Source organism: Coturnix japonica, chromosome 3 (genome assembly GCF_001577835.2).
Source record: "Coturnix japonica isolate 7356 chromosome 3, Coturnix japonica 2.1, whole genome shotgun sequence".
Lineage (NCBI taxonomy): Eukaryota > Metazoa > Chordata > Aves > Galliformes > Phasianidae > Coturnix > Coturnix japonica.
In genome coordinates, this window is record NC_029518.1 from 38,210,900 (window position 1) to 38,235,259 (window position 24,360).

The 24,360-nt window shown below is 41.1% G+C and overlaps 1 protein-coding gene across 2 annotated transcripts in view; it reads left to right on the top strand.

Annotated features, from left to right (window-relative positions):
* The first annotated feature begins 268 nt into the window (after nt 1-268).
* The window catches only part of RPS6KA2 (ribosomal protein S6 kinase A2), a 242,195-nt gene continuing 218,103 nt past the window's right edge, over nt 269-24,360 (top strand). Inside the window, exons 1-2 of one of the 2 annotated variants that reach the window (XM_032443593.1) lie at nt 269-557; nt 3,647-3,691. In XM_032443593.1, the coding sequence (XP_032299484.1) occupies nt 495-557; nt 3,647-3,691 (108 nt within the window). In that variant the 5' untranslated portion in view covers nt 269-494. Of the gene's footprint in view, nt 558-3,646; nt 3,692-21,611; nt 21,760-24,360 lie in introns of those variants that run through there. The other variant, XM_015858006.2, reaches the window with a different exon arrangement.

Genomic DNA, 24,360 nt, shown 5'->3' on the forward strand with positions numbered 1-24,360 from the left:
TTATTTTAATGATCACTTGTTCCGGTCCGGAAACAGCGAAGCAATACCCCGCTCGGTGAACTCCGGCTGTTAGCTGCTCTCCCTAATCGCTACATCCCGGCGCTTTAAATCACTGCCAGGACGACATCGCTCCTCAATCCCCGCTTTCCTCTCCTGCCCTGCGGGCTCACCCCGCGCTGCTGGGCGGCCAGGGGAGGGCACAGCGGGACCGCGCAGCCCCGGCGGTATCGTTGCTATAGCAGCGCCGCAGCGCAGCATCGGCCGCAACTTTGGCCGCGGTGCGGGAGAGACGCGGGTGGGGAGCGGAGCGACTTCGCCCCTCCCGCAGCTCCGGGCTGAGCGGTGCGGAGCCATCTTGCAGAACGGGCGGAGGGTCCCGCACTGGGTCCCCCTCCGGTGCCTTCGCTCCTCCATCTCTACTCTCGGCGACCGCCGCTTTCTGAGTTGCGCTTCATTTCTCTCTCCTCTCTTCCTACGAGACATCTCCCGGCAGCATGCCGATCGCACACCTGCTGGAGCTATGGAAAGGGATCGAGGTGGAGCCCATGGAGACGGAGGTGAGCAGCCCGCGGGCTCCGCACCTGTTGCCCCGCGCCTGGAGGAGGCGATGGAGTGAAGCGCAGCGAGATGCGGGGGGGAGCTCGGCCGGTGCCTTAAGGGCTGGGACAGCCGCGTACCGACAGCTGGGATTGCAGCGGCTTCGTCTCTTGTATTTTGATACCTGTGGCAAGGAAGGGCTTCATCTTTGCTTGATGGCACCGTGCGTTTTTGAGTGTTTCTGAGGTTGCCGAGTAGGGTGAGGAAAAACAGTGTTCTCAGTCCGCTGTTTCACCAGGTGATGTAAATAGAGGAGTAACACTTTATGCGGATGCTGTTTGTTATGTGCTGCTGAGTTTCATTTACAATTAAAGGCTTCCTGTAGACTCAGCTTCCTCAGACTGTAGTTCTGAGATAGATTTTGGTGGGGATGCGGAGGGCAGTGCAGCTCAAACAGATCCTCTGGGGAAGGTTTTCTACTAAGTGTGAGTTTAAGTACCTGAGAAGCACAGCAGAGGCGATGCTACCATGCGTTGTCATCCCAGTGCTGCTCATGCTGAGCCCTGAGGCTCATAACTAGTTTGGAGTCAGAGAGGTTTGTGTTCAGTGCTGAGTGCTGCCTCCTGCTCCAGGCTGTGTAAGAAGCCCTGTGTGCTAATGTAGGCTGGGTCTGAGTGTTTGCACATTGCTCAGTCACCTTCCCAATGAGGATACTTCTATCCCTCTAACCACTCTGAACAGTTTTTCTGCTGGACTTCATAGAAATGCTGCTTTTAAAATTTTTATTCTTTAAATTTAAATTTGCTTTTCCATTGACTGCAATATTCGCCCATCTGTTCAGTGTGTGTGTGCAGTGTATGTCTTTCTACCCCAGGCAGGAGACACTCACCTATTGCTTGGGTGTCCTTTTGTGCATCAACCCCTGGGAAAAAAAGCTCTGACCACGGGTAAAACTCTCAGCTCTGCGTTAAGGCCTAGTCACTGCTGCCTGGGATGACATCTTATTTTCTCCCCCTGTTGCTGGAGAAGCATTTAGGCCCTTCTTCCAGTCAAAGCAACAAAACAGTGTGGGTCTCCTTACCAATGGAGTTGACCCTTTACACAGATAGTTAATCACATAGGCGATTTTGGTTTTTGTTTGCTTGTTTTTTAGTCGTTTCTTGCTCTTAGGAGTACCGTAGTTATAAACTACACAAGATAATTGTTCTTGATAAGATTTCGCTTACAACAAAATCCAAAACTTATTGATAAAGTTTTAATGCTTAGATGAGAACGACAGATAAAACATCACTTAATCTCCTTGATTTACTGTTGTCTATTTAATATGTTTAAAAGATAGGAGATCCTACAGCCCGTTAAGTTGTGCTGTGGAAAGAATTTCTGCAGTACCATTTGCTCAAATCTAGTTAAGGTACACAAAATTAATTTGGTATCCTGCGGGCTTTTGCCTACGAAAAGCATTCATAGTTTCCATCAGTGATGCCATTGACTCCATAATGGGCTGTTGCAGCCTGAATGCTCGTGGCTGAACTGCGTCTTGGGAGCTGTCATAGGCTCTGAGGCTGTGTGGGATAATGTGTTTTTGTGGCTGTCTGCAAGTTGTTCTTTTTTTTGTGTAAGCCTTTCACAGTTAGTCGACAAGGAGGGAGACAGCTCCTCTCTCTTAGGCAATATGGGTATGCTTCTCCTCCTCTCCCTCATTGCCAAAAAGCCTTTTAAAATAGATGTGTTTAAGAGTGCTTGTGCATGACTCAGGTGAATGACTTGCGGATATTAACGATAGCATTTATAGTAAATCAATTGTATCATAAGGAAGAGTGCATTGAGGACATACTCTGTTTTATGGTTGTACAAGGAAAGAATGGGACAAAATCCTGCTGCCTTCATCTGTTGGCTCAGGAGGTCATTAACTTCCTGATAAGTGAGCAATAACATGGGGATATTTACTGGCTCTGAATTTTCTTTGTGCTTAGGCAGATTTATTGATGGATGGAGAGTAAATTACAGCTTTGGGAATGTGTTTTTGGAGGATGGGATGCTTGCTTAAGCTTTCAGCTTCCTTTTGTCAGCTTAAACTAGAGCTGAGCACTCATTAAAATGTTAATATTGCTGTGGAAGTTGGGTTTAGGAAGTATGACCTGAAGTGCTCTCTCTTCTTAGCAAAAGTTGCTGTTCTACGTCTCAAATTTAGCTTATGCATGAATAATCTTGTTCCATTCTCTTGTAATTTCTCTGACAAACCCAGTTTCAACTGTTCATTGGCCATTTTAGTGCCACTGTGCTCTTGCTTTCTTCTATGTGCTCAAAGTAATATATGTATTTTTACATGTATGTAAAGTTGTGAACACCTGAATAACTCATGTACATACTCAGCAAATAGTACATGGCTTTATCATAGCTTATATGAAGGCTGCCCTGAAAGTAACGCCTCCTATTTTATTATGTTGGTGAGTGGTGGTACAGAAGCAGAGGCTGAACCAGTATCCCATTACTTTTTGTTGTTGTGTGACAGATGGCAGCAGAGAGGCAGTCTGACAAAATGGCATCTGACAAATGAAGCAAAAGCATGTCATTGGATTCCTCCATGCAGGGAAAGTAGCATCCATTGACATTCATCAACACTTGTTGGACATTTATGGAGACCAAACAGTGCTTTATCAGCACAGTGAGGTGGTGGGTGCTGCATTTCAGCTGTAGGTGACAGTGGATCTCTTCTGCTGGTACAGGTTTTGGACAAGTGTGGCATGCAGGTTCCTGTTCATTGCTGGCAAAAATGAATAGCTAATGGTGACTGGACTGGACTATGGAAAAATAGCACTTTATTGCTGATAATTTGCTCTATCAGATAGTATTATTGTGCTCTTTGTTTCGATTGTAGTTTCCATGGAAAAAGAGACGTTACTTTCAGAGCAACCTACGCATCTCTATGAGAGGAAGATATTACCTGCATTAAATGGGAATAGCTGAATGTGCCTGTAGTGGTAGAATAAATTTGGAATGATGTAACTGACTAAATGTAAACCCACTGCTTTGCACTAAAATCTGGCTTAGAGCTGTTTCTTTCTCAAGAATGTATATTTACTTGAAAATGTTCCTTTCTGTTCCCTAGCCTGTGGTGGAAGAAGCTACCCTGGATGAAGAACCTGCAAAAGAGGCAAGTCTGTGTATCTGTGTTTCACACATTAGTGAATGATTATAATATAACCTCCTGCCTAACAGAAATAGAATGTCTGAGGAGCTTTCTCTGTGTATGCTCCTGGCCTTGAAGTGCAATGTGGTTGCTTTTTCTTTATTGTTTTTTTTGGCTTTAAAGAAGAAATACAAAGGTGGTCAACTGAAAACTAGGGAAAATTATTTTCTTCTGCTTCCATTCCCAGAAAGAACACAACTTCTCCAGGCTGGTGCCTTTCCTAAGGGGGAGATTTTGTAATGGCCTCAGGAAGAGTAACCACTATCGTAATGCTGCTTCTGTGTCATGAACTGTGCCTGACTGATTAGTTTTACATGTTGTTAGACTTTGATTCCTGTACATCCACCGGGGCGGTTCTTCATCGAGAGCATGAATAATTGTTTCATGCAAGTTTTATTTATTTGCATTATTGTGGCACTGCACTATTTTTCTAAAAAGAAAGAGTTGTAGAAAAATATTGTCCTTGCCTCAGAGCTCAAATTCCAAGTAGAAGCAATGGAAGGTGATAGGGAGCTGAGAAGCAGCTGAGAACAAAATAAGCGTTGACTCTACTGATTTGCTGAGGGCAAAACCTGACTGCATAACTGGTTGCTGCTGACCAGAGCTGTCAGCAGATGGTAATGCTGCTGGTCTGAGACAGTAAGTGAAGGATGTTGTCAAAGGCCCTGTATTTCCTTATTTCAAAAAGTGAAGGAGGCTGACAATTTTAGGACTGAAGGGAGGTTGCAAAGATGTTTGTCTAAATTGCCTCCTTTGAACACTCAAAGCCTCCCAGCTTCTGGTAAGCTCCTTTTAATCTTTGGAATTTCATGTTTTTCCTTTGAGATATTTGGGTTTATGAGAAGGGTATGGTGGTTGTTGTTACTTATTGCGATGCTGAAGGAAAATCTTAAGCTCTTACGGTAGAAAGGGGGGATGGAGTCTTGGTTTTTGAGCTCTTTGGAATAGGTACAGCTTCATAATGTAAACTTCTCCCTCGTCCAATTTTTAAAGACAGCAACAAATTATTCTCCAAAAAGCCTGGGGCTGAAATCAAGTGCAGGTAACAGTCCTCATCTTAAAATCTTCTGAGAATATTGCTGAAAATTAAGGTCATGGTTAGTGGGCTCTTGGGTTTCAGCCCACAGGATATTTTTGCTTCACTCCCTAAATGAATTTAAACCTACTTCATTTTCATTAAGGATGCACCTTAGTATTCTTAACTTTTAGGTGAGATAAAACATACAGGTAATGATTATGTAGAAATCCCAGCCTTATGTTCTCTTATTTTTGGATGTGTTTTCTGCTCTAAGTACAATTTGCTATTTGGTATCTGTAATTGTGTTTAGCTCCTGCTGCAGAAAGGCAGTTGTGGTGCCTGCATTTCTAGTGGGAGTGATGCAGTCATGTCTGACAGAAACTTGTAATTATGTATTAGAAAACACGCACAGTGTCAACTAGCATATCCTCCACAGTGAAATGTCTGTCAAATGTCAAAGTTCCCTCGCCATTCAATTAATTTTACTTGGTGTTCTACAGAGAATATCATTAAGGAAAATGGTTGGGTTTCTTTGCCCTTACTCTGCTGCTGTCATGTCATTTCAGACGTTGCCTGGCTGAGGCTGTAAGCGTGATTATTTCAGTGAAGTGTACATTCTGCTGCAAGGGTCTTGAAGGGAACTGTCTGCTGTTGAGGTGAATTCTCTTACTGACCGCTTTTCTGCCCAATTCCAAAGTCGGTTTTTCTACATAACATTAAAGTGTGGCTTAGGGGGTGAATCGAAATCAGGATTTGCAACGTATAATACTTGTTCAGAGGATGCTCTTGTCAAAACCTTGCTCTGGGCTATGTTGGCCTCCTGCTGTTTCTCTTATCAAGGACATAGTACAGACAAATGAGACAGTGGCAAATACATTATGGAAGCTTCACTTCTTATGTGATCTTGTGTTGATGGACAAGTTTTTTCTTATAAATGTCTTGAAGAGCATAACTAATTAATGCTGAAGCATCACTTGTGTGAGTTGTCCAGGGTCTATCCTGAGCAGTGTTGAAGCAGGACTCTGCTGACAAGGATCTTGCTTCTGTTCTTGTTACTCCAAGAAGTACCCATGCAGTGAGATGGTGCAGCTTGCACAGTTCAGGGAAACGATTTGCATCGTGTTATATTTCGCCTCCTTTCCATTTCTTTCATTTTATTTTTATGTCCTAAGTAGGCACCAGTGCAACCTGGTATGATCCTATTGTTCGGTATGTAGTAGTGGACAGTCTGGTGCTTTGGACCATAGCAGTCAGTGCTGTGTAAATGTTGAGTAAATGCTGAATAAGGGGGAAAAGGTCGTTATAAAAGATACACAAGTTGTGAAGCATTTAACAGAATCAGGATGCTTGATTTTTGGACAAGGGTTATTACTCTAAGGGAAAAAAAGTTCATCTGTGGGGAAAAGTGTTTGCTCATGCAAATTAACTTGTTCTACAATGGCAGTTGGTGCCCAAGAGACTGTGCTACCTATGAACTAATGGTGTCACTGAGAGAAGTGAGTCACTTGGCAGCTGTAATAAATTCTTTCTGTGATGACTGTGGTGCTCCTAGAGAGCTGTGGTTTTGGAGTTATTCTTGACTCTTATTTTAACTGGGGGGAGGGGGCGGGGAATGCACAAATTTTACACACAGATAATTGCAGCTCTAGGATTAAGAAGTCCATTATTCTGTTTTGTTATAATAAACTGAAAAAGTCAATGTTCTCCCCAAATTTTCTTGTTGACTGCAGTTTGTTCTCTCATAAGAACATAGTGTTTCACATTAGAATAAAAAGTCTTTCACTGAACTCTCTTTTCTTTAACTCCCAGCTTGTGTATTATTTTAACTCATAAACCTTGAACATAGCTACTTTCCCCAAAGTAAAATTGAAGTGGCAAAAATGAAGGAAGCAAAACAAACACTGCTGCTCTGGAAGAAATAAAGCTTTCCACTGACTACTTTCTTTCAAGGATATGATGGGGAATGCCAGAACGTAGCCCCACCAACTGTGCCTTAAATACATGTATTCCCAAATGGATGTTGTTAGACATAAGGTAATTATTCTGTTAGAATTGTAGGTGACAAGAATTAAACTTCTGTTTCCAAGTACATATTTGTTTTAGTGTGCAATATAATTTTATTCAAGAAGCTACCTGGTTCTATGTGGTTTTCCTGTTGACTGGAAAGGGAGCCACAGGTAGTTAAGCTCATGACTAAATTGCAGGCTCTTCACATTGGTGTGTAGCAGTAGGACGAAGAGTAATGGGCAAAAAATTTGAATGTAGGAAGTTCCATAGAAACACGCAGAACATTTTTTACTGTAATGTTGATGGAGCACTGGAGCAGACTGCCTAGAGAGGTTGTTGAGTCTCCCTCCTCCCATGCAGGTATTCAGGACCCAGCAGCATACATGTGCTGCTTATTGTAGAAAGCCTTTAATGGGGGGGACAGAACGGGGGGTGGGGGGGGTCTGGGCTCAGTGATCTCTTGAGATCCCTCCGAACCCCTGTGATTCTGTGTGATCAAATGACCTTTTGGTAGTTTAAAGCCTTAGGTTTTAACTTCATATTAGTACTTTAGATGCACAGAAGGAGCTTAGTAAATTAGATTCTACCAGTGTTTACACCAGTCTTGGATTCCCTGATAGCTATTTTCATCTGTTTTGTAGCTTCTTTCTTCCCCCTTTAATTGCTGTTTGTGTGAAGTCAGTAATTAAGCAGACTGATTGCTGGGTTCTTTCAGTTCTGTCTGGGTTTCTTTCTGTCATCAATCTGAAAAGGACAAAAAAAAGGGGGGGGAAAGGGGAATGTTCTGTGAACTAATAAGAAATTGAATGTATGATGGATGACTAAAGTACTTCCTACTCCTTTTGTTGATATCTTTTGTTATCTGTGGTGCCCTTAGTTTTAAAATGTGCTGTTAAAGTGTATTTATTAATGTTCAAATATCTGTAAAGATGGCCTGCTCATTTCATGTGCTGCAGTGAGCACAGATCTCATCTCTAGTGATCTGAAACTGATGGGGTCCATGACACTTGCCAATGTAAGAATTTATTCTTTTTATTTCTTTCTAGTCTAGTTTTCAACTGCAGGAAGAAGGATATCACAACATATATAGTAGTACCTCTTGAGGAAGAAAATACAATTAATAGATCTATAAGAAATACGTTACTGCTAAGAAAGCTGAAAATCTCATTTTCAAGAGATTTGCCTAATTTAATGTGACCAGATTGCTTCCTGATATGCTCCTGTATGTGCACTAATTTATCCCCTGCATTCCTTAAAAAAAAAAATAATAAAATAGATCTTTTATGATAAAAAGGTTTGAGGGATGTACAAGAATGTGACAGCACTTTTTTTTAACATTATTTCCTTTATATTTAAGGAAAGAAAGTTATGAATCACCCTTCCTACAAAAGGTGCTGATAGAAAGAGATTAAGAAGCACAGGCAGTGCCTTGGTTAGGTCAGTGAGCCCTCTTCAGGGAGGGCTCTCTCGCCTGGAAATTGTTTCCAGTTTGTATAGGCAAGGTAGTCTTAATCATTTCCCCATCCTGCAGTGTGCGCCTGGGGGCTGTGTTACATCATCTGTTAAAGATGCAGAGCGCCCTGTTTGTCATGCTGCAGCCATGATCTTGCAGAGCTGTTGTGTGGTCTCTGTCCAGCTAAATAGGAAAGTCATGCAAAGAGTAATTCAGTATGATTTTAGGAGGAAAGGATAAAATTCTTGATCTTTACATCTCCTTTGAAATCTTTCTGGGAGGCCTCTTAAAAGGAGAAGAATGTGCTGAATTCTTTGGCTTGTGTTCCGTAAGACCCTGAAAGAGCCTCTTAGGTTGGATTGGCACCAGTCAGTGCTGCTGGCAATGCACACAATTTTTCCTTGGCATGAGTAAAAGTCCATGACAGTTTTTGCTAATGTAAGGCTTAACAGCTAGGACAAACTATGTAGAGCTGTTTGCTTCTTTCCCAGCCACCTCTATTAATTTATTGTTGTACTGGGAGGAATAACACAACACTTCTGTAACTTTTCTGGCATTTCCGTCACTGTTTTGATTGTTTCACTGTGATAGTGATTCTATTAACAAGTGTGATAGAAAGAAATGGGAACAATGCAGCAGATATTCAGTGCCTGCTTTAGCTCTGACTAGCAAGATTTTAGTGTTGCTTTGCTGTGCCAAACCTGTAACATGAGAATGAGTGCTAGAATCAAGTGGAGGTCTTCCCATATTTTCTTGGTTGCTTTAGTGTTCTTGAACTTGTGGGTTCCATATTGACTAGGAGAGCTGGCCACCATGAAGATCAATGCAGTGGTGATGGAAAGTACCAGGTAGAACTGGTAGTGTAGGATGACTGATTATCTTGTTGCGGTCTACTTACAAACCTTCATAGTGGAGGAGGGCAAAGGGTAATAAGGTGCTTTGGTTTCCTTGCACCAATATAGAGTGGTATTGATATATATTCTTAATTTAATTTGTATATGTATGGGAAGTGATTTGTAGCTCTCATGGATATCCTTTTAAACTAGACACTTTTTGCATGTTTTTATTTTTATTTTTATTTTTGTGGCTTTCAATTTGTAAAATGTCTTTTCACTCTCTGTTGTTCTGTCACAGACAAGAACTGTGGATGGGTAACCAGTGAACAACAGACAAATGTTGATATTTACATACTTATTTTAGCACCAGAATCATGTTGTGTGTGCTTCACTTCTGCTGGCAGTTCAGCTCAGTGTTGCCTCTTAAGGCATCTCCTTGTTAAGTGAAGCAGCTCAGGATACTGCTGTGTCTTGCAGTATGCAAATAGAGGGTAACAAATAACAATAACTATGGTAATACTGGGTAAATGTAGTGTCATGAACAATTATGGTACATGACTTTATGCCAATGATGTTACCAGTGTCTCTTCCTGTTAGTGTTTGGGCTAAAGTGAGAGCAGTGGATGAGTGTTGCAGCGTCAGTGAGTGATGCACTGATGGGTGGAAATAGGGATGATGCCAATGCCAATCCCACAAATATTGGTAGTGGAGCATCTGTGCCTAGTTATTTATTGATCTGTTTTTGTTGTAGTTTCTTTTTACCCCCATCTTATTCTTATCTGCCTTATGCTTGAGCATGAAGCAGAAGGCTTCCTCTTGGATTCCTGCTGTAGTAGGTAATTATTCAGCTCCAGGAGTAAGCATTTAAGCTTTTATGTTGTTCTGAGCCGCTCCTGTGATCTAGCTTCCATGATTCATGCCTGTGCTTGCCAACAAGAGTTAGTGTAAACCTTAATTAAATGTGTAAAACATTTTGAACTTACTGAGTCATTTTCCTGAGATACAGCTTATGATGCTGTGTGTCACTGGCAGACTTGCACACCTTTTGGGTCCTCAGTGCCAGCTTTGAATAAATAATTGGCTTATGGGGGGCGGAGTGTGTATGTGTGTCTCTGAATAGTCAAACTTGAAATAACTGAATAAAAAGAATATTCAATAATAAAGAAATACCCAAGACTAGTATACTCAGTTTGCAATTGAAGAATGTGTGCTTTTGTCTCCTTCATGCTCATCATAGGATTTGAAAACCCCAAAGGCTTTGATGTCTAATTGAATCTGGCATAGTCCTACTGATGATGATACCAGGCAAAATTGAGCCATCCTCTCTTGAGCTCTGCAGCTTCCCTGGATTTAGGACAAATTTGATAACTATTTGCTTTCTCGACATGGAAATGGGAATACCTGTGGAGATCAACTGGAATTCTCTCTGATATTGTGACTTCAGGAATTCTCGCTTTGGCTTCCATAATAGTTCATCTTTTCATTAAATGCTCTTTCAAGTGTAGCATTATAAATGGAATATTTTAAGCTCTAATTGTGGTGAAGAATAGAAAACTAGCTAGAATATCTGAATTGGAAAAGAAGTGTGACTTCAGCTTCCATATAGGAAAACTACTTAACTGGCTGATGATTCATGGCTGTGATTGAGTAGAGCAGTAGGAAATATTCTTGTTCTGACAGATTTTTATCAGGTTCTACAAGTTTTTGTTTTTAACTGGTGTCTTAAAGCAGTCTAATTTGCTGCATCCTCTTTGGGAGGAAATGAGACAATCTGATCAAAGCTGCTTAGAAAAACCTGAAGTTGAGTTTGAGTTTTTTGGTTTTGGTTTTTTTTTTTTGGACTGCTGGTGTACTGTAGACATCTGAGATATTTGATTTTTTTCTTCTTTTAAACTGGTCACTGTATAGGTACAGAAAATGCTGGCATGGAAGTAGGGGGACAGACTCTTCAGCAGGTTCTGTGCTGACAGAACAAGGGGAAATGGTTTCAAGTTTAAAGAGGGCAGATTTAGGTTAGATGTAAGGAAAAAGTCTTCTACGGTGAGAGTGGTAAGGCAGTGGAACAGGTTGTACAGCAGTACGGTGTATGCACTGTCCCTGGGGGCTTTCGAGGCAAGGCTGGATAAGGCAGAGGAGTTGGACTAGATGGCCAGCTGTATGCTGGGATGATGGTAGTTCTTCCAAGTTGATGTAGTAAGGGGATAGCCACAAAGGCTTTCTTGGGAACTATCAGACCACCAGCTCCCGCACTCCTGGCTGGAGCTGAAAATCCTTCTGGAATTAACTGTAGTCAGCTTAAACAGAAATGCTTCCCATATTCCTTCTACACAGTTGTTTGCTTGTTGTGGCCTATATGTAGCGTCCATTCTTTAAATATTTCTTTTAATTGTTTTTTTTTTTATTTGTTTGTTTGCCTTCAAGGCAAGTACTATGTGGTCTTGAGACTGGTAGTGTGTAAAGCTTCATTGCAAGCATACTTTTGGACAGTGAGCATGTTAGCACCTGGTGATCTGAACAGCTGTGAATGTCAGTGTACATTTGAGCCTCCTTTCTGACAGTTGCAAATATAAAATCAAGATACTTCTGGATTAGCCAAGTCAACTTTTTCTTTGCTGATGATATTAAAGGAGAGAGTTCTTTGCCCTATGCCAGTCTACAGGGCCTTGATTTATTCCTTCTAATATACTATATTTTAGTATAAGTAATCCTTGTTAAGATATTTGCCTTTGGCTTTGCTGATATAAGTAAAGTCATATTTTGCAGCGTCTCAGGCACGGACTCAGATGTGAACGATCCAAATCGTTTATTACAAGTTCTCACATCCCTTATATACCTTCACAAGTTGTTATTTTCTAACTTTCCCATCCGCCCTTACAACTTTCCCAACCACCTTTACATGTCAACAAAGCATTCTACAAAACACTTTTCAACTGTCCATGCAGGCACACATCCAATCAGAGCTGTGAGACTCTTCTTCTCCTTGCAGAGGTGTCCTTGGTTCTCATGCTGTTTATCTTGCTCCACAGCTGCTGCTCTGAACAGCTTTTCTTGTATTCCCACAATATTTGACTTCAAATGCATTTGGTTCATGAAGACCAGTAGGAAACGTGTGCAGTGCAAATGTTTACAGGACATTCAAGCAGGCCAGCTGAGCAGAGGCACAGTGGCATGCTGTCCCAGCAGTACAGCTGTACTGAGATCAGACCCTGGTACTGTGAGAAGAACAGGCATTCAAACCCTGCTTTCCCCAGCTGCTGTTTTCCTACTCAGTTTTAACTGACATAGGTGTGCTGTGCACAAGAACAGCTGGAAAAGCTTTTCAAGAAACTGTACTCCTTGCTGAAGGTGCAGGGAAGCATTTAAAGATGCACGAGAGAGACGCTGACTGCAGGAGAAGCAGTGTAAGCTCTGTTTTCCTTAGCCATCTGGGTATAGTGACTCGTGCTGCTTTGAAGAGTAAAACTAACCCAGATTAAGGTGTTTGTTTGCAGTAATTAAAGGCTTTCTGGAGGATGGTGAGCACTTGCAAATCCTGTTTGCTTTGCTGCATCAGAGAATACAGGTGCTTGGATGTATCCTCTTGTATTGGATGTATTTGCAGGGTGAATTTCATTGCTTATGTACTGTTCAGCAGGATGGAGAAGAAAAATGAAAGCAAGCAAAATCAGCTTAAGTTTTTATAGTATTGGGACTGAGGAGTGTGTCAGGGCCTGAGTAGCTAGTTGTCTTTCTTACACAGTCCTTGAGCACTGCATGTGTGCTGTGGCTGAGACAGAGATACCACCGTCTTCTGTACAAAGAGAACAGGTCTTCCCAGAGTCTAAGGCTTTGGGCTTGAATAACTACAAATTTGTTTGCTTTTTATCTGATGGGAAAATGACCGTCATTTAAAAGGTTAGAAAAAAAACAGTGGTTTTGTGAAATGTTACTGTAGTCTGGACACACAAATCTATCTGCATATGCAGAATTATTTTAACAGAAAGATCTTCAAGACTGAAAAAATAATGTCATTATTTCTCCTTGTTTCTGAGATATTTTGATTTCAATATATGGCAAAATAATCAGTGGAGTAAATTTGTTAGTGTAGAAACAAAAGAGCTTCCTATGTGATTTCTTGAGGAAGAAAGTATGTGGGAGGCACCAGCTGTATACAATGGTGTTTTAAGGCATCCATTGGTTTTTCTTTTCCTCTTGCCTTCTGACTAATTTGAAGGATAAACGTGAGGCAGCATAAACATAAAAGCAACCTAGAACTTGTGGGTTTTTGTGCTCAATGGTGATACTGCATTTAAAACCACTTTCATTGTAGATTTCATTGTAGAACTCTTCACAGGGCTATGACAGCACTGTGATTGGCAGATAGTGCTTTCACTTTAAACAAGGCAGGACTTTAATTCAGTTTTTTTATTATAATAAGCTTGATGAGAGGATTAAGATGTTTGTACTCAGAGGAAATTTTACATATATATATATAATGTGGAACCTGAAGACATCCATAGTTCAAAGATCTAATGGAACCAAACAGCTTGTTGGGTACCTCTATTTTTCGTATGGAACAAGTGGTTTCTCTTGTCCCATGTCTGTGTTACTCTTGAATATTTTAGGTGACTGTTTGAGTGACAGGGACAGGGCACAATGTATGTCCTATATATCTTCTAAAGTAATCTTAATATATCACACTTCCAGACAGTGAATGTTGACATAATTTGGAAAGAATAGCCATCTCTTGCCAGGTGCTGCTCTGTATCTGATGTTGTCTCACTGCAGCTGTGGGATAGAAGTTCAGCACCAGGAGCATCTGAGGAATGGCAGCATGAGCTGTAGCAAATAAATGTGTGCTGGGTGTCTGAGGATCCTAAGCCATGCTGCTTTGCCTGTTCTCCTATATTGTTTTGCATTAGGTAGGGTGAAACTAGCAAATGAACTGCAGGCCTGTCTTCCAATTGCAGCATGGCCATACCTGCAGTGTTGCCATGGGAACAAAAACATCTCATTTAAAGACTTGCACTGAAAACTACTGTACTTAGAGATAGCACTGCCTGTAAGCAAGTAATTATGCAGCTGTTTGTTGCTGAAGGATGCCATGGTTGACAGATTAAGTTCAATTTATTCTGAATAATTGGTTTTCACTTGAAAAATCTTTAGCCTGTTCCTAAGGCAACTCATAATTGCACTGCTAGTGTAGTCTCAACAGTAATTTTCAGATATTGTGGCCACCTTCAGTCAGACCTGAAAGAGCAGCAGCATTTTCAGAAAAACTCCTCAAAAGTTTTGGGTGAGTTGACAGCTGAGCAGAGATGAGAGGCCCAGAATGGAGTTCTACCAAGGGAGGAAATCAGCAAAACACTCCAGTGCGTGCTGCTTGAGCTAGCAAGCTGGCCTGCTTCTGTCCCTGTCCAAGAAAAGGGAAGGGGAAGAGTTGTCTGAGGGATGGAGACCACAAACTGTGTTTTCTGCTTCTTGTATTACAGATTACCTACCTTTACTTGTGGGAGACTGTGTTCCCTGAATAAAAAGAACAGAAGTTTGATGGCTTCTTTGTTTCTCTACAGAAAGTAGAACGTACTTTTGAAGATGCGCATCCACTTGGTTTTGAACTTCGCTTTTATGTAGTTACAAAACCAGACCAGCTTTGAGGGAGAATGCATCTTAAAGGTGCAGAATGTTATTTTGTAGCACATGCCTGTGTGAATTAAAAGCAGGCGTGATTCTTTTTAACTGAGTCCTTCAGCATGTACTTGGCCAGCCTCAGCTGCACTGTCTTGTAAGCAATACTGACATCTAGTGCAACTCAAGTACCGCTGAGCAGCCTGCTTTTGAAGCTTCTATAGGAACTTAACTTTTAAGATGTCAAAATTTTCTGATGTTTGTGATTTAATCAGTTTGGGATTCAGGCAGCTCACACACACACCTTGCTCATTTTCTGAAAGCTTGCTGCAGGGAGTGGTGCAGCCTCAGGATTCTGATGTTTTGGGATGTGTGTTCCCTTCTTACCTCTAGGGATGTCCTTCCCTGGGTGGGCAAATTAAGTTGATGGAGGACATGTTTCCATGTCATATAATACATATTCCCGTCCTCCTGATATTTTCTATGGCATGTCCTCATTTATGTTACTGTCATTCTTTAGGTATTGGTACAATGCTTGTACTACTAAGGGTAATGCAGTACTGTGCTTTTTGGGTTAGTGCTCAATGAGCTGTCATAGAGGAAGTCTTGGAGAGCTCAAACAAACCACCAAAGCAGGGTGATGCTTCAATATGGCAACTATCTTGAAGATATGCTACTGAATGGATTTTAGCAGAGCTTCCAAATAGGTTTTGTATATTCATGTACAAAACTATATTGTGTGATACACATCTTGTATACTTGTAGCCTGATAAATTGCGTTGGGTTAAGTGTGAGAATGTCAAGTACTTCTCAGATGGGTAGGTATCATAACCAAAATTATTTATTAAGGCAAGGCTCTATCATAATTATCTGCGTTACCGTGTTTCACTCAAGTTTCAAAACAAACGAGCAAAGAAGTTCCCCTATAAATTCTGCTAAATCTCGCCCCACCCACCCCATAACCATCCCGTTTCTGGACGGAGCCTGAGACTGATCCAGCCCAGGACCGGTTTCTACTTGGAGCAGGAGGTGTTGGTCTGAGTGACCTCTAGAGGTCGCCTCAACCTGAGTTATTCTAAGGATGAGGATTTCAGCCTCTTGCCTGCTCTTCCTTTTCTGGAATGAAAGATACAGAAAGGTCCTTTCTGTGCTTCTTTTTTAGTCCAATTCATCTGAGTGGATGGCACATGAGAAATATTGGGTGTTTCCTAACTAAATGACTAGGCAACCTCTTCAGCTGTGCTAGAAGCATCTGCACAGTGCTGCAGGCCATGGTGACTTGGTGTAGTGAGAGACTGGCCCCAAGGAGCCCGGTACAGTGATTCAATGAAACTTATCCCTTTGAGTGTTGTTTGGGTTGCTGTGTCTTTCTGAGTGGCACACATTAGTTGTGGTGTCATAGAGCTCAGTTTGGGCCGGTCTGAAGCATAGCCATGATATTTTGGTGTTCAAGGTAAATGCATTAATTTTACACCCCTCCCATATTTCTCAAAAGGCTTTCTGCTCTTCCATCTTCTGAGCCTGGAAGATCTAGACTCAGATCCACAGCTCTGTATCTCATACAGCCACAGCAGCAGTACAAGGAGCAGCTCACTGTGATGCTCAGAGTGCATTTGTTTCTATTTGTTGGCCTCTTGAGAAGAAATGCATTGGAAGAGAAGGATGCCTTACCTCGTCTTCATGTGATAGGCAATCTCTATCTGGTTGCCTTTGAGGGACTGTACTCCTACTCTGCAGAGAGTTCCTTGAGTCGCAGACCTGTAAACAATAATCAGGCTAAATGGGGCTCTGAGTGATCTGATCTAGCTGTAAGTTTTCCTGTTCACTGCAGGGAGTTGGACTAGATGACCTTTAGGAGTACCTTCTAACTCAAATGTTTCTATGAAGTTGTTCTGGGCTAGTTCTTGAGCTTGCAGTAACTTTGTCCGACAGTAGAGGTCTGTCTTGTTTGGAAGAAATGTGGAGATTTTTATCAGTTAAGAGTTAATCAGCACTGTGAGAACCTGAGTCACTTTTCAGTGTTTGTTTTTGTTTCTTGAATGCCAATATGAACACTTTTATGATGACAGCAGCTGACACTGAAGTGCCGCATGCAATTCAGTGAATGATGTCAGCCAGTGGCTAGGGAAATGCTGCCAGCCAAATGCAAGAAGCTGGGCTGGGCAGCTCAAGTGCCTGCTTTCCAATCCTAACAGCAGAGAGGAACCAAGAAAATCAGAGACCACAGCCAGATTTCTAAGACTGTGGATGAATAACCAATGGAAAAAAACACACGAGATGTTGCAGTTTGTCCTTCTCTTGAAGTTTTTAAGTCAGGCTAAATGCTTTTCTTAAAAAAATGCTTTCTAGAAAATAGTTAAGTTCTATCTTTCAGGCTTCACTTAGGTGAAAGAGGATGAAATCACATGGATCGCATCAGGCAGGAATTTTTACGGTAAGTGATCATAGCTGTTTCTTTCAAGGTTTAAAAAATAAAGTTCCGCAATCATTCTTATTTTTCAACCTGAATCAGTTCTAAGTATTCTTTGTATCTATTTCATCTTTTAGGTCTATGAATGGTGCAACTCTGAGCAGTTTAGAAACTTTTTCACTAAACCTCTTAAGAGCACAGGACTCCAAAGTGAGACTTTGATTACCTATGACTCATACCTCCTCTAGGACTGACAATTAAAATATACAAAATTTCCCTTCTTTAACCCTTTGTTCATACTGTTGTGGTATGATTATTTCATTTAAAGTGTGAAGCTGTATTGCACTGAGCCAACACTATTTATTGCTTTTGCTGAAGTTCAACGACCTCAGCCCAAACAAGTCAAAGCTATGACAGCTCCTTCTAATCATCCTGTAAGTTAATCATCCCGCAGCTTGGCTAACTACGCGGTGTACAGACGGTTCTCCTGCTCTGTCTATCCAAACTTAACATATGCTTGCTCTTGATCAATATTGATTTCAGAATCCTGCTGTCAAATCCATTCCTCATTTTGCAAAATATATTTGGGGAGGGATTATCTCATTTAAGGCCATAACCCACAGATGGACTGCTTTCTCCCATTAGCTCTGTAGCTGCAGCTATTTGGGTTCGCTGTTAAAAGATTATGGAAGGTAAATGTGGTGCAAAGTTATGGTTGAATGAACAATTCTATTCCCCACTGCTGCTTGTTTTGTGCAGTGCATGGGAGGCACTGGGGGCAGAAGGAAGGGAATAGCCTGTGACAGCAGAGCTATGCTAGTATGCTGACTTTTCCTTGTTTGAAATTCTATCTTAATTTCCTGACATTTTGCCTTAGAAATACATAGTGGAATATGATTATTGAGATGAAATATCTAGTGAATATGTTTAGAGGAATAGAGAGAATTTTGTATGAAGAGATGAGGGGAAAAAAGTAATTGTTTTTCTTTTATGTGTTGATCAGTGAAGATCAACTAATTTCAGAAGCAATTTAAATCTTCCATTTTCTATACAGATATTTGAAGTGTGCATGAATCACATTAAGTTACAGGTAGATTTGGATGGACGCTAATAAATGAGAAGAAAAGGACTAAGGATGACTTTTTCCTAAAGGAAATAAGTGAAATATTTTCAGCTGTAGGCTCTCTTGCTCTCCTCTGAAGTCTGTGGCTGACGTTTCGCGTTAATTGTTTCTAAATGCTCTATAGCATGAGCAAGACATGGAGGTCATGGATAGAAGAAACTGTTACTATAACTCTGAAAAAGCTGCATTTGGATCGTCTCTAATCTTAGAATAACTGGGCTGCCCAAAAGGATGAACAAGAAGTAAATGCTTGTTAGAACATGCTAATATTCTAACTATATGCTGAGATGAAAGTCTGAATACAATAAGGCATTCGCTTCTGGCAATAGGCTTCCCTGGCTCATGGTGATAAGGAATTATCCACTGTGAGAATTCACCCTCACAGTGATTATTGTAGTAAGGAAAGGATATGATACAGAAGCTAAACTATTCCCATGCCATTTTAAGCACCCAGATAATTTATTTGGATCTATTCTGCCTGTAGGAAAAGTCAGAGTTTTAAAGACCTCGTTCAAAGTCTGTCTTCCTATAGCTGTTGAAAGTTTTAGAGTTTATAGCTAACAATAATTTGTTGATGTGAAGTATTCTTGGGTAATCTCTGTATGTTTGGTTTCTACCACATATGAAAGATGGGGGGAACAGCCCAAGGTATAGCAACCCTCTGTAATTCCAGTTTGCATCCAGAACTGAATGTTCAGTTACTCCTTCTGCATATACATACATATATATATATATATCTACATATAGTGTTGATTTGCACTAAGAAAGACTTGCCGAAAAGCCTTTTAGAAGGCTACCATATATATACGTTTTTCTTTTCTTGTTCCTCCTGGGCACTGTGCAATTGGTTTCTAAACATGAACATCTAGACCATTGCTGTCAAGCATTGTGTCTGAGGTCAGAACCACTGTGCCTATGGGAAGGTGGCTGTTTGACCTTGTGTTTATGAGGTGTGTTTTATGTCTTTTTGTTGTTGTTTGTTTTAGGAAAGGCAGAAACCGGTTGAATCCTTTAAAATCTTGGCCACAAGATTCCTTAACCTTTTGGGCATGTGCAGCTGACAAGTGTATAGTTGACAGATAAACAGAGGTTAAACTAGATGTTCTGTATGAAAGATTATCATGATAGAAAGATAATCAATGGTAAATGGAAAACGCTCACTGATGTCTAAAGCTCACTGTAAACTCCACACAGGAGTGATCTCCAGAGAAAGAGATGATGTTGCGTCTTTTCAGCTTTGTGTTATGAAGGAAGTAGAAGAGTAACTTTAAAAAATTAGGAACAGAAAGTAATATCTGCAAAACCCACCTAGCTCTTTACCATTGACTTCAGTGTAGAGTAACACTATGCTTACAGTAAAATCTGAGCGTTATTTGTTCTTTATTTTAAGTGCTGTAAAGGATGCAGTATATTCCCAACTAAATACAACAGTGGAATGCTTTATTTCTTCCTCAGTCTTGTGATCATGGCTTATGACTACCTGGCTGCTCCTGGGGTGCAAATTGCCATCTTCTTGATCCTGATGGGATTAGATGAGAGCAGACCTGCCAAGAGCTGTGTAGTTCATCAAAAAAGAAATGCTGAGTATTGCATTGAAGAAAAAGCAATTATCAACTATATCAACTATAGAAACCATGGAAAAATTTGGGATATATTCAGAAAAACCTAAATAATTAAAAAAATAATGCTGGGCTCTGTCATACATACATTGTGGGAAACCTCACATCTTTTATAGACATGAGTGCAGAATTAGAAGTATAGCTAAATTGTTACAGTATGAAAAACTGCAACTTTAAACTTATCCTATTTGACTCCAGCATGATTCTAAGTGATAATCAAGAAACTAAGAATTAATGTAAACCTGGGAGAATTGTGTATGTTTGAAATTAAATGTGATACACTTACTGGCAATATATAGCCAGCAAGTGCAAGTCCTCACAGCATTTTCACCATGTTGTGGCATCTGAAGGTCTTCCCTGCCTTACTCAGTGCATGCTGAGAGTTTTCTATGAAATGTTCTTTTTGCTCTTTTATCAGAATTAGACCCAAAGTTACAGAGCACTTAACACACCAAAGAAAGAGTTTATGTACTATTGCTCATATTCCCTCCCTGCTATCATGAGGACCATTTCTTATCAGAGGACCTGGATTCTCCTCCTTGGCCCAGCCTCTGGAAGGGGCTGCTCTTGTGCTTGGTGCTCCTCAGAACTCACCTGAATGTTCCTCCAGTACTAGGCTTGGCACCAATAGCCACAGTGTCTTCTAAATACTGTTCTCACCAGATTAATTGCTTATGTTCCCCCATTGGTTTATCTCAGCAGTTGTTCTGCATCTGCATTCTTACGACCATTGCATTTCTCATGACCAGTGTTGTGTCACAGCACATGCTTCTGCACTTGTTGGCTGCAGAGGCTTACAGTGCTCTGTGATATTTATGTTTAGGACAGGAGGTTCTTGCTTGGAGCGTCTCAGATTTTAATGCCATTATCTGATTAGTTTTTTTCCTGCAGAGTACCTCAGAAGAGGTAGTACTGGTCAGGGAAGAAGCTTATTCAAGCTAGATGGAAATCAAGTCAATACTAAATTCTGATTCAACTAGCTGCTTCATTGTATGCTCAATCATTAAATGCAGGGATTATCCCATTGGCATTTTTGAGAATGGACACTTTGTTTTAGGTCGGGCTGTCCTACAGCATTCATACAGCATCATAGATTACCACTGACGAAGGCAGTGCATCATTGTTGGTGTGCTGCTGAGCCCACATCCTCTGAATCTGGACGTGAACTCCTCTGGCAGGTTCCCAAAGGGGGAGGCAGTGATGCCCATGATCTCTGATTCCTATGCCACTGAATCAATCTCAGCATTTGTGCACTCTATAAAAACCTCTGCATGTATCTGTATACAACACTTTTGTGTGTAGTCCTTGTTTTCTTTGTACAGGTTTTCTAAAAACCATTCAGAGAAAGCAAATCTCTGAGGGCTGCAAAGCCAACAAATGATAGACTTCCCCATCCTGGATGAGTCACAGCAGCCTGCACAACTAACAGGTGCGCAGTGGCAAAGTGAGCACAGCAGGCAGTGCGGGGTAGCCTTCTCAGTTCTGAATGCTGAGCTCCTTCCCTCTCCAGCACAGGGTTTGAAAGGAGCAGTCAGACACTGAGCTCTTGAACACCTCTTTCATTTTTCCTGTAAATCTTTGCCACTGGATAAGCATCTTTTGTAAATTGGCATATTTTCCAGAGAAAGAGGCAGCCCTCAGACCTGTTCCATTTCTCCCCATGCTGCCAGCACATCCTAGCTCCTGCTGGGGCTACGTATCTGCACGCAGCTCCTGAGTCGAGTCAAAGATTGGATCCAGACTAGCTCTTGCCTTTAATCTGCTGCTGGGCAGGGCTGGTGCCTGGTGACGCGCTGAGCTAAGCTGGCTGCAGCAAGTTAATAGAGAAGCAGGAAGGTGCCAGAGCCCTGCAGAATGGCTCAAGGTCTAGGAGTGTCTGACCAGCACCACGCTCCTGAATGCTGAAATAAGATGATAAAGCTGTCTCACAAGAAACTGCAGAAATTTTTTCTTAGAAAGGTAAAATGCTTTTTTCTTTTCTTTTTTTCTTTCCTTATGTTGGCTTGCTGCTTTGCCTTCCAAAATTAGACTGATGACAAAGTTTGACAGTTGCCTTGTTTTTGTGTGCTCAACCTTGAGTCTCCTTTGCCATGAGATGCCTGAAGCTGTTTTCTTGATGCCGTGTTTTCTTGGCTCGTGGTTTGGGACAGGATGGAAATGATCAGAACCGCACTTGGACAGCATGCTACACAAGCTAGCTTGATTACAGGTTACAGGTTGTGCCAGCCTGCCCTTCTGTGCTGCCTTGTAACCTTGTTTTTTGACACTATATTCTGAGTCTCTTGGGTTGAGTTTTAGTGCTCCAAGTTTCATTTGCAGTGCAAGAGAAATACTGCTCATTGTGACCAATGCTTATTTTGGGGGGCAGAGGAAGGTATTGAAAGCAGGTATCTGTGTATTTTTTACATTTGTGTTTTTTACAGTGTTTTCAAATATAGCCTTGTAACTCAGTGAGCATGCTATGCTTTCAAATGCTACTATGATCAAAACTATTTGGGTTGTAGTTTGAAACCACTTCTAGATCATACTTTATTTGGTACTGTACCCAGCTGGGTACTCAGTGCTGTAGTGACTGACAGTCCAAAATAGCATTTTCTGAATATCTGATTTATCTCAAGTTGCTGTTATGGCTACATGCAATCACTACCTTGTAATTATGATAATACACATACTTAATTGTGTTCCTTCCAGTCCCTACTTCTCTTCATTGCTTGTCCATGCAGTTTGCATTCCAGATAACCCTACTGCATAAACACTGTTAGAGGTTTATCTCAGTTTTTAGTATGGGGGCACCTCAACTATAATGAACTGGGTTCTATGCTTTCACCACAAAATACAATTTCAAATGATGGGATTTCCTACTCATATCTATGTCTTCTCAACAAAAGTTCAGTATTTGGCTGTGTTTTAACTAAAAACAATTTTAACAGGGTGTGAATGAAGACAATGGCCATGTTCTTGTGGTGATTAGATCTGGTACGTAGCTCACTGATTTTGGCACTTTGAAAGATTATGGATAGTTAGCTGTACTGCTTATTTTGGAGTTGGTTTCTAGCACCTAAACACTGACACCACAGGCATGCAATTGAACTTTTGGGGCTTCTTATGGTACCTGACAATTTTCCCTTTTGTCAGAGAATTTTTTTACCACTGGCAGTTCCTGATCAAGCGATCATCATTCTTCTGTGATAGAACCATAACAGTTGACATTCTGTTAAATTTTTATATACAGGACTGGAAGTCCCCAGTAAGTTAACATGGGTTGAAATGTAAGAGAATGATTGATTCTCTCAAACTATGCTAAATTTGAACTTGGTGTAGTTGCTGGAAATCATGTGTTGTTGCTGAGTCAGTCATTTGAAGTGACAAAGTGAAGGTGGGTGAAACCAAAAAGGAGATAAGTGTAGTTTAACATGCCAATAGCAGTCAGGCATCGATAATCTAAGGGGTCTTGCAGGAAAATGCTCTGTTGTGAAAAAATATCTATATGGTACCATACAACAGATGCTGAGGATTCACATACTTACCTGTGGGGATGGTTCACATTATTTTCCCTGGAAGTGGGGTGGAGAATTTTCAGTAACATGTTTTGATTTGTGGTGATGTCTGGAAGAGAATTTGTGAGACTGTTTCAAGCTTCTAAAAGTTCTGTGCTCACTCAGTTTGTAGGGACCTTTTTCTAAATGTTGGAAAATATAGGCACCACAAAGCAAATGGCTCTCTGCTACCACTGACTATGTTTGCATACATCTGAATCAAGCGAGTGTATCAGCATATGAAGACAGAATCTTGACTCGTTCTGATCTTGGGCTGTAAGTCAGGGGAATCAGAGGCCACATCATCCCAGACTGCTTGATCAGACCACAGCTATTATCGAAAGTTCTGGTTTTTTTTAAACACATTTTCAAGCTTGTGTCCTTTGGTTAGATGTGTAGTTCAGCTGATGATTGCTTCCTTTACTTAAATAGCCACTGTCCCAGAAATGTCTTTTTCATGAAAGTTTAGAAAAGGACCTATATCGCTTTTCTTGCTTTTGTGATTGCAACTGTACTGCAGTCTACCTGAGTCCTTGCCTACCTGATAATTGTTCAGATATCTCTGTGCACTTAAGTAGCCAAAAGAGCATGCTTGGAACTTTGCACAAAAAAGAATGCCCTGAATTTAATTTACTTTTTCCTTAGAACACATAAATAAATAGGCCTTAGAATGGTCCTGTGTCCTCTTGGCAAAAGTATCTATTGAGCAATGACTGCAACACAGGAGACTTGAATCCCGGGGGTTGGACTTGATGATCTCTAAGGTCCCTTCCAACCCGCACGAGACTGTGAGACTGTGTGAGACAGCAAATTGATTCCAGCAATTAGACTCCATCAGAGCTTTCTCTTTAGAAGCAAGCAATTCACATCCCATGTACATTACTAATTGTATGGACACCAGTAGCTACATATGATTGAGTGATTTTTATGTACATGCAGAGTTTCAGAGTTAATCTCTTAATGGTTTTGTGTGAAATGTATAAGTACGCCTCCACTAGAAGTTAATATGGTGTATTTCAAGCTC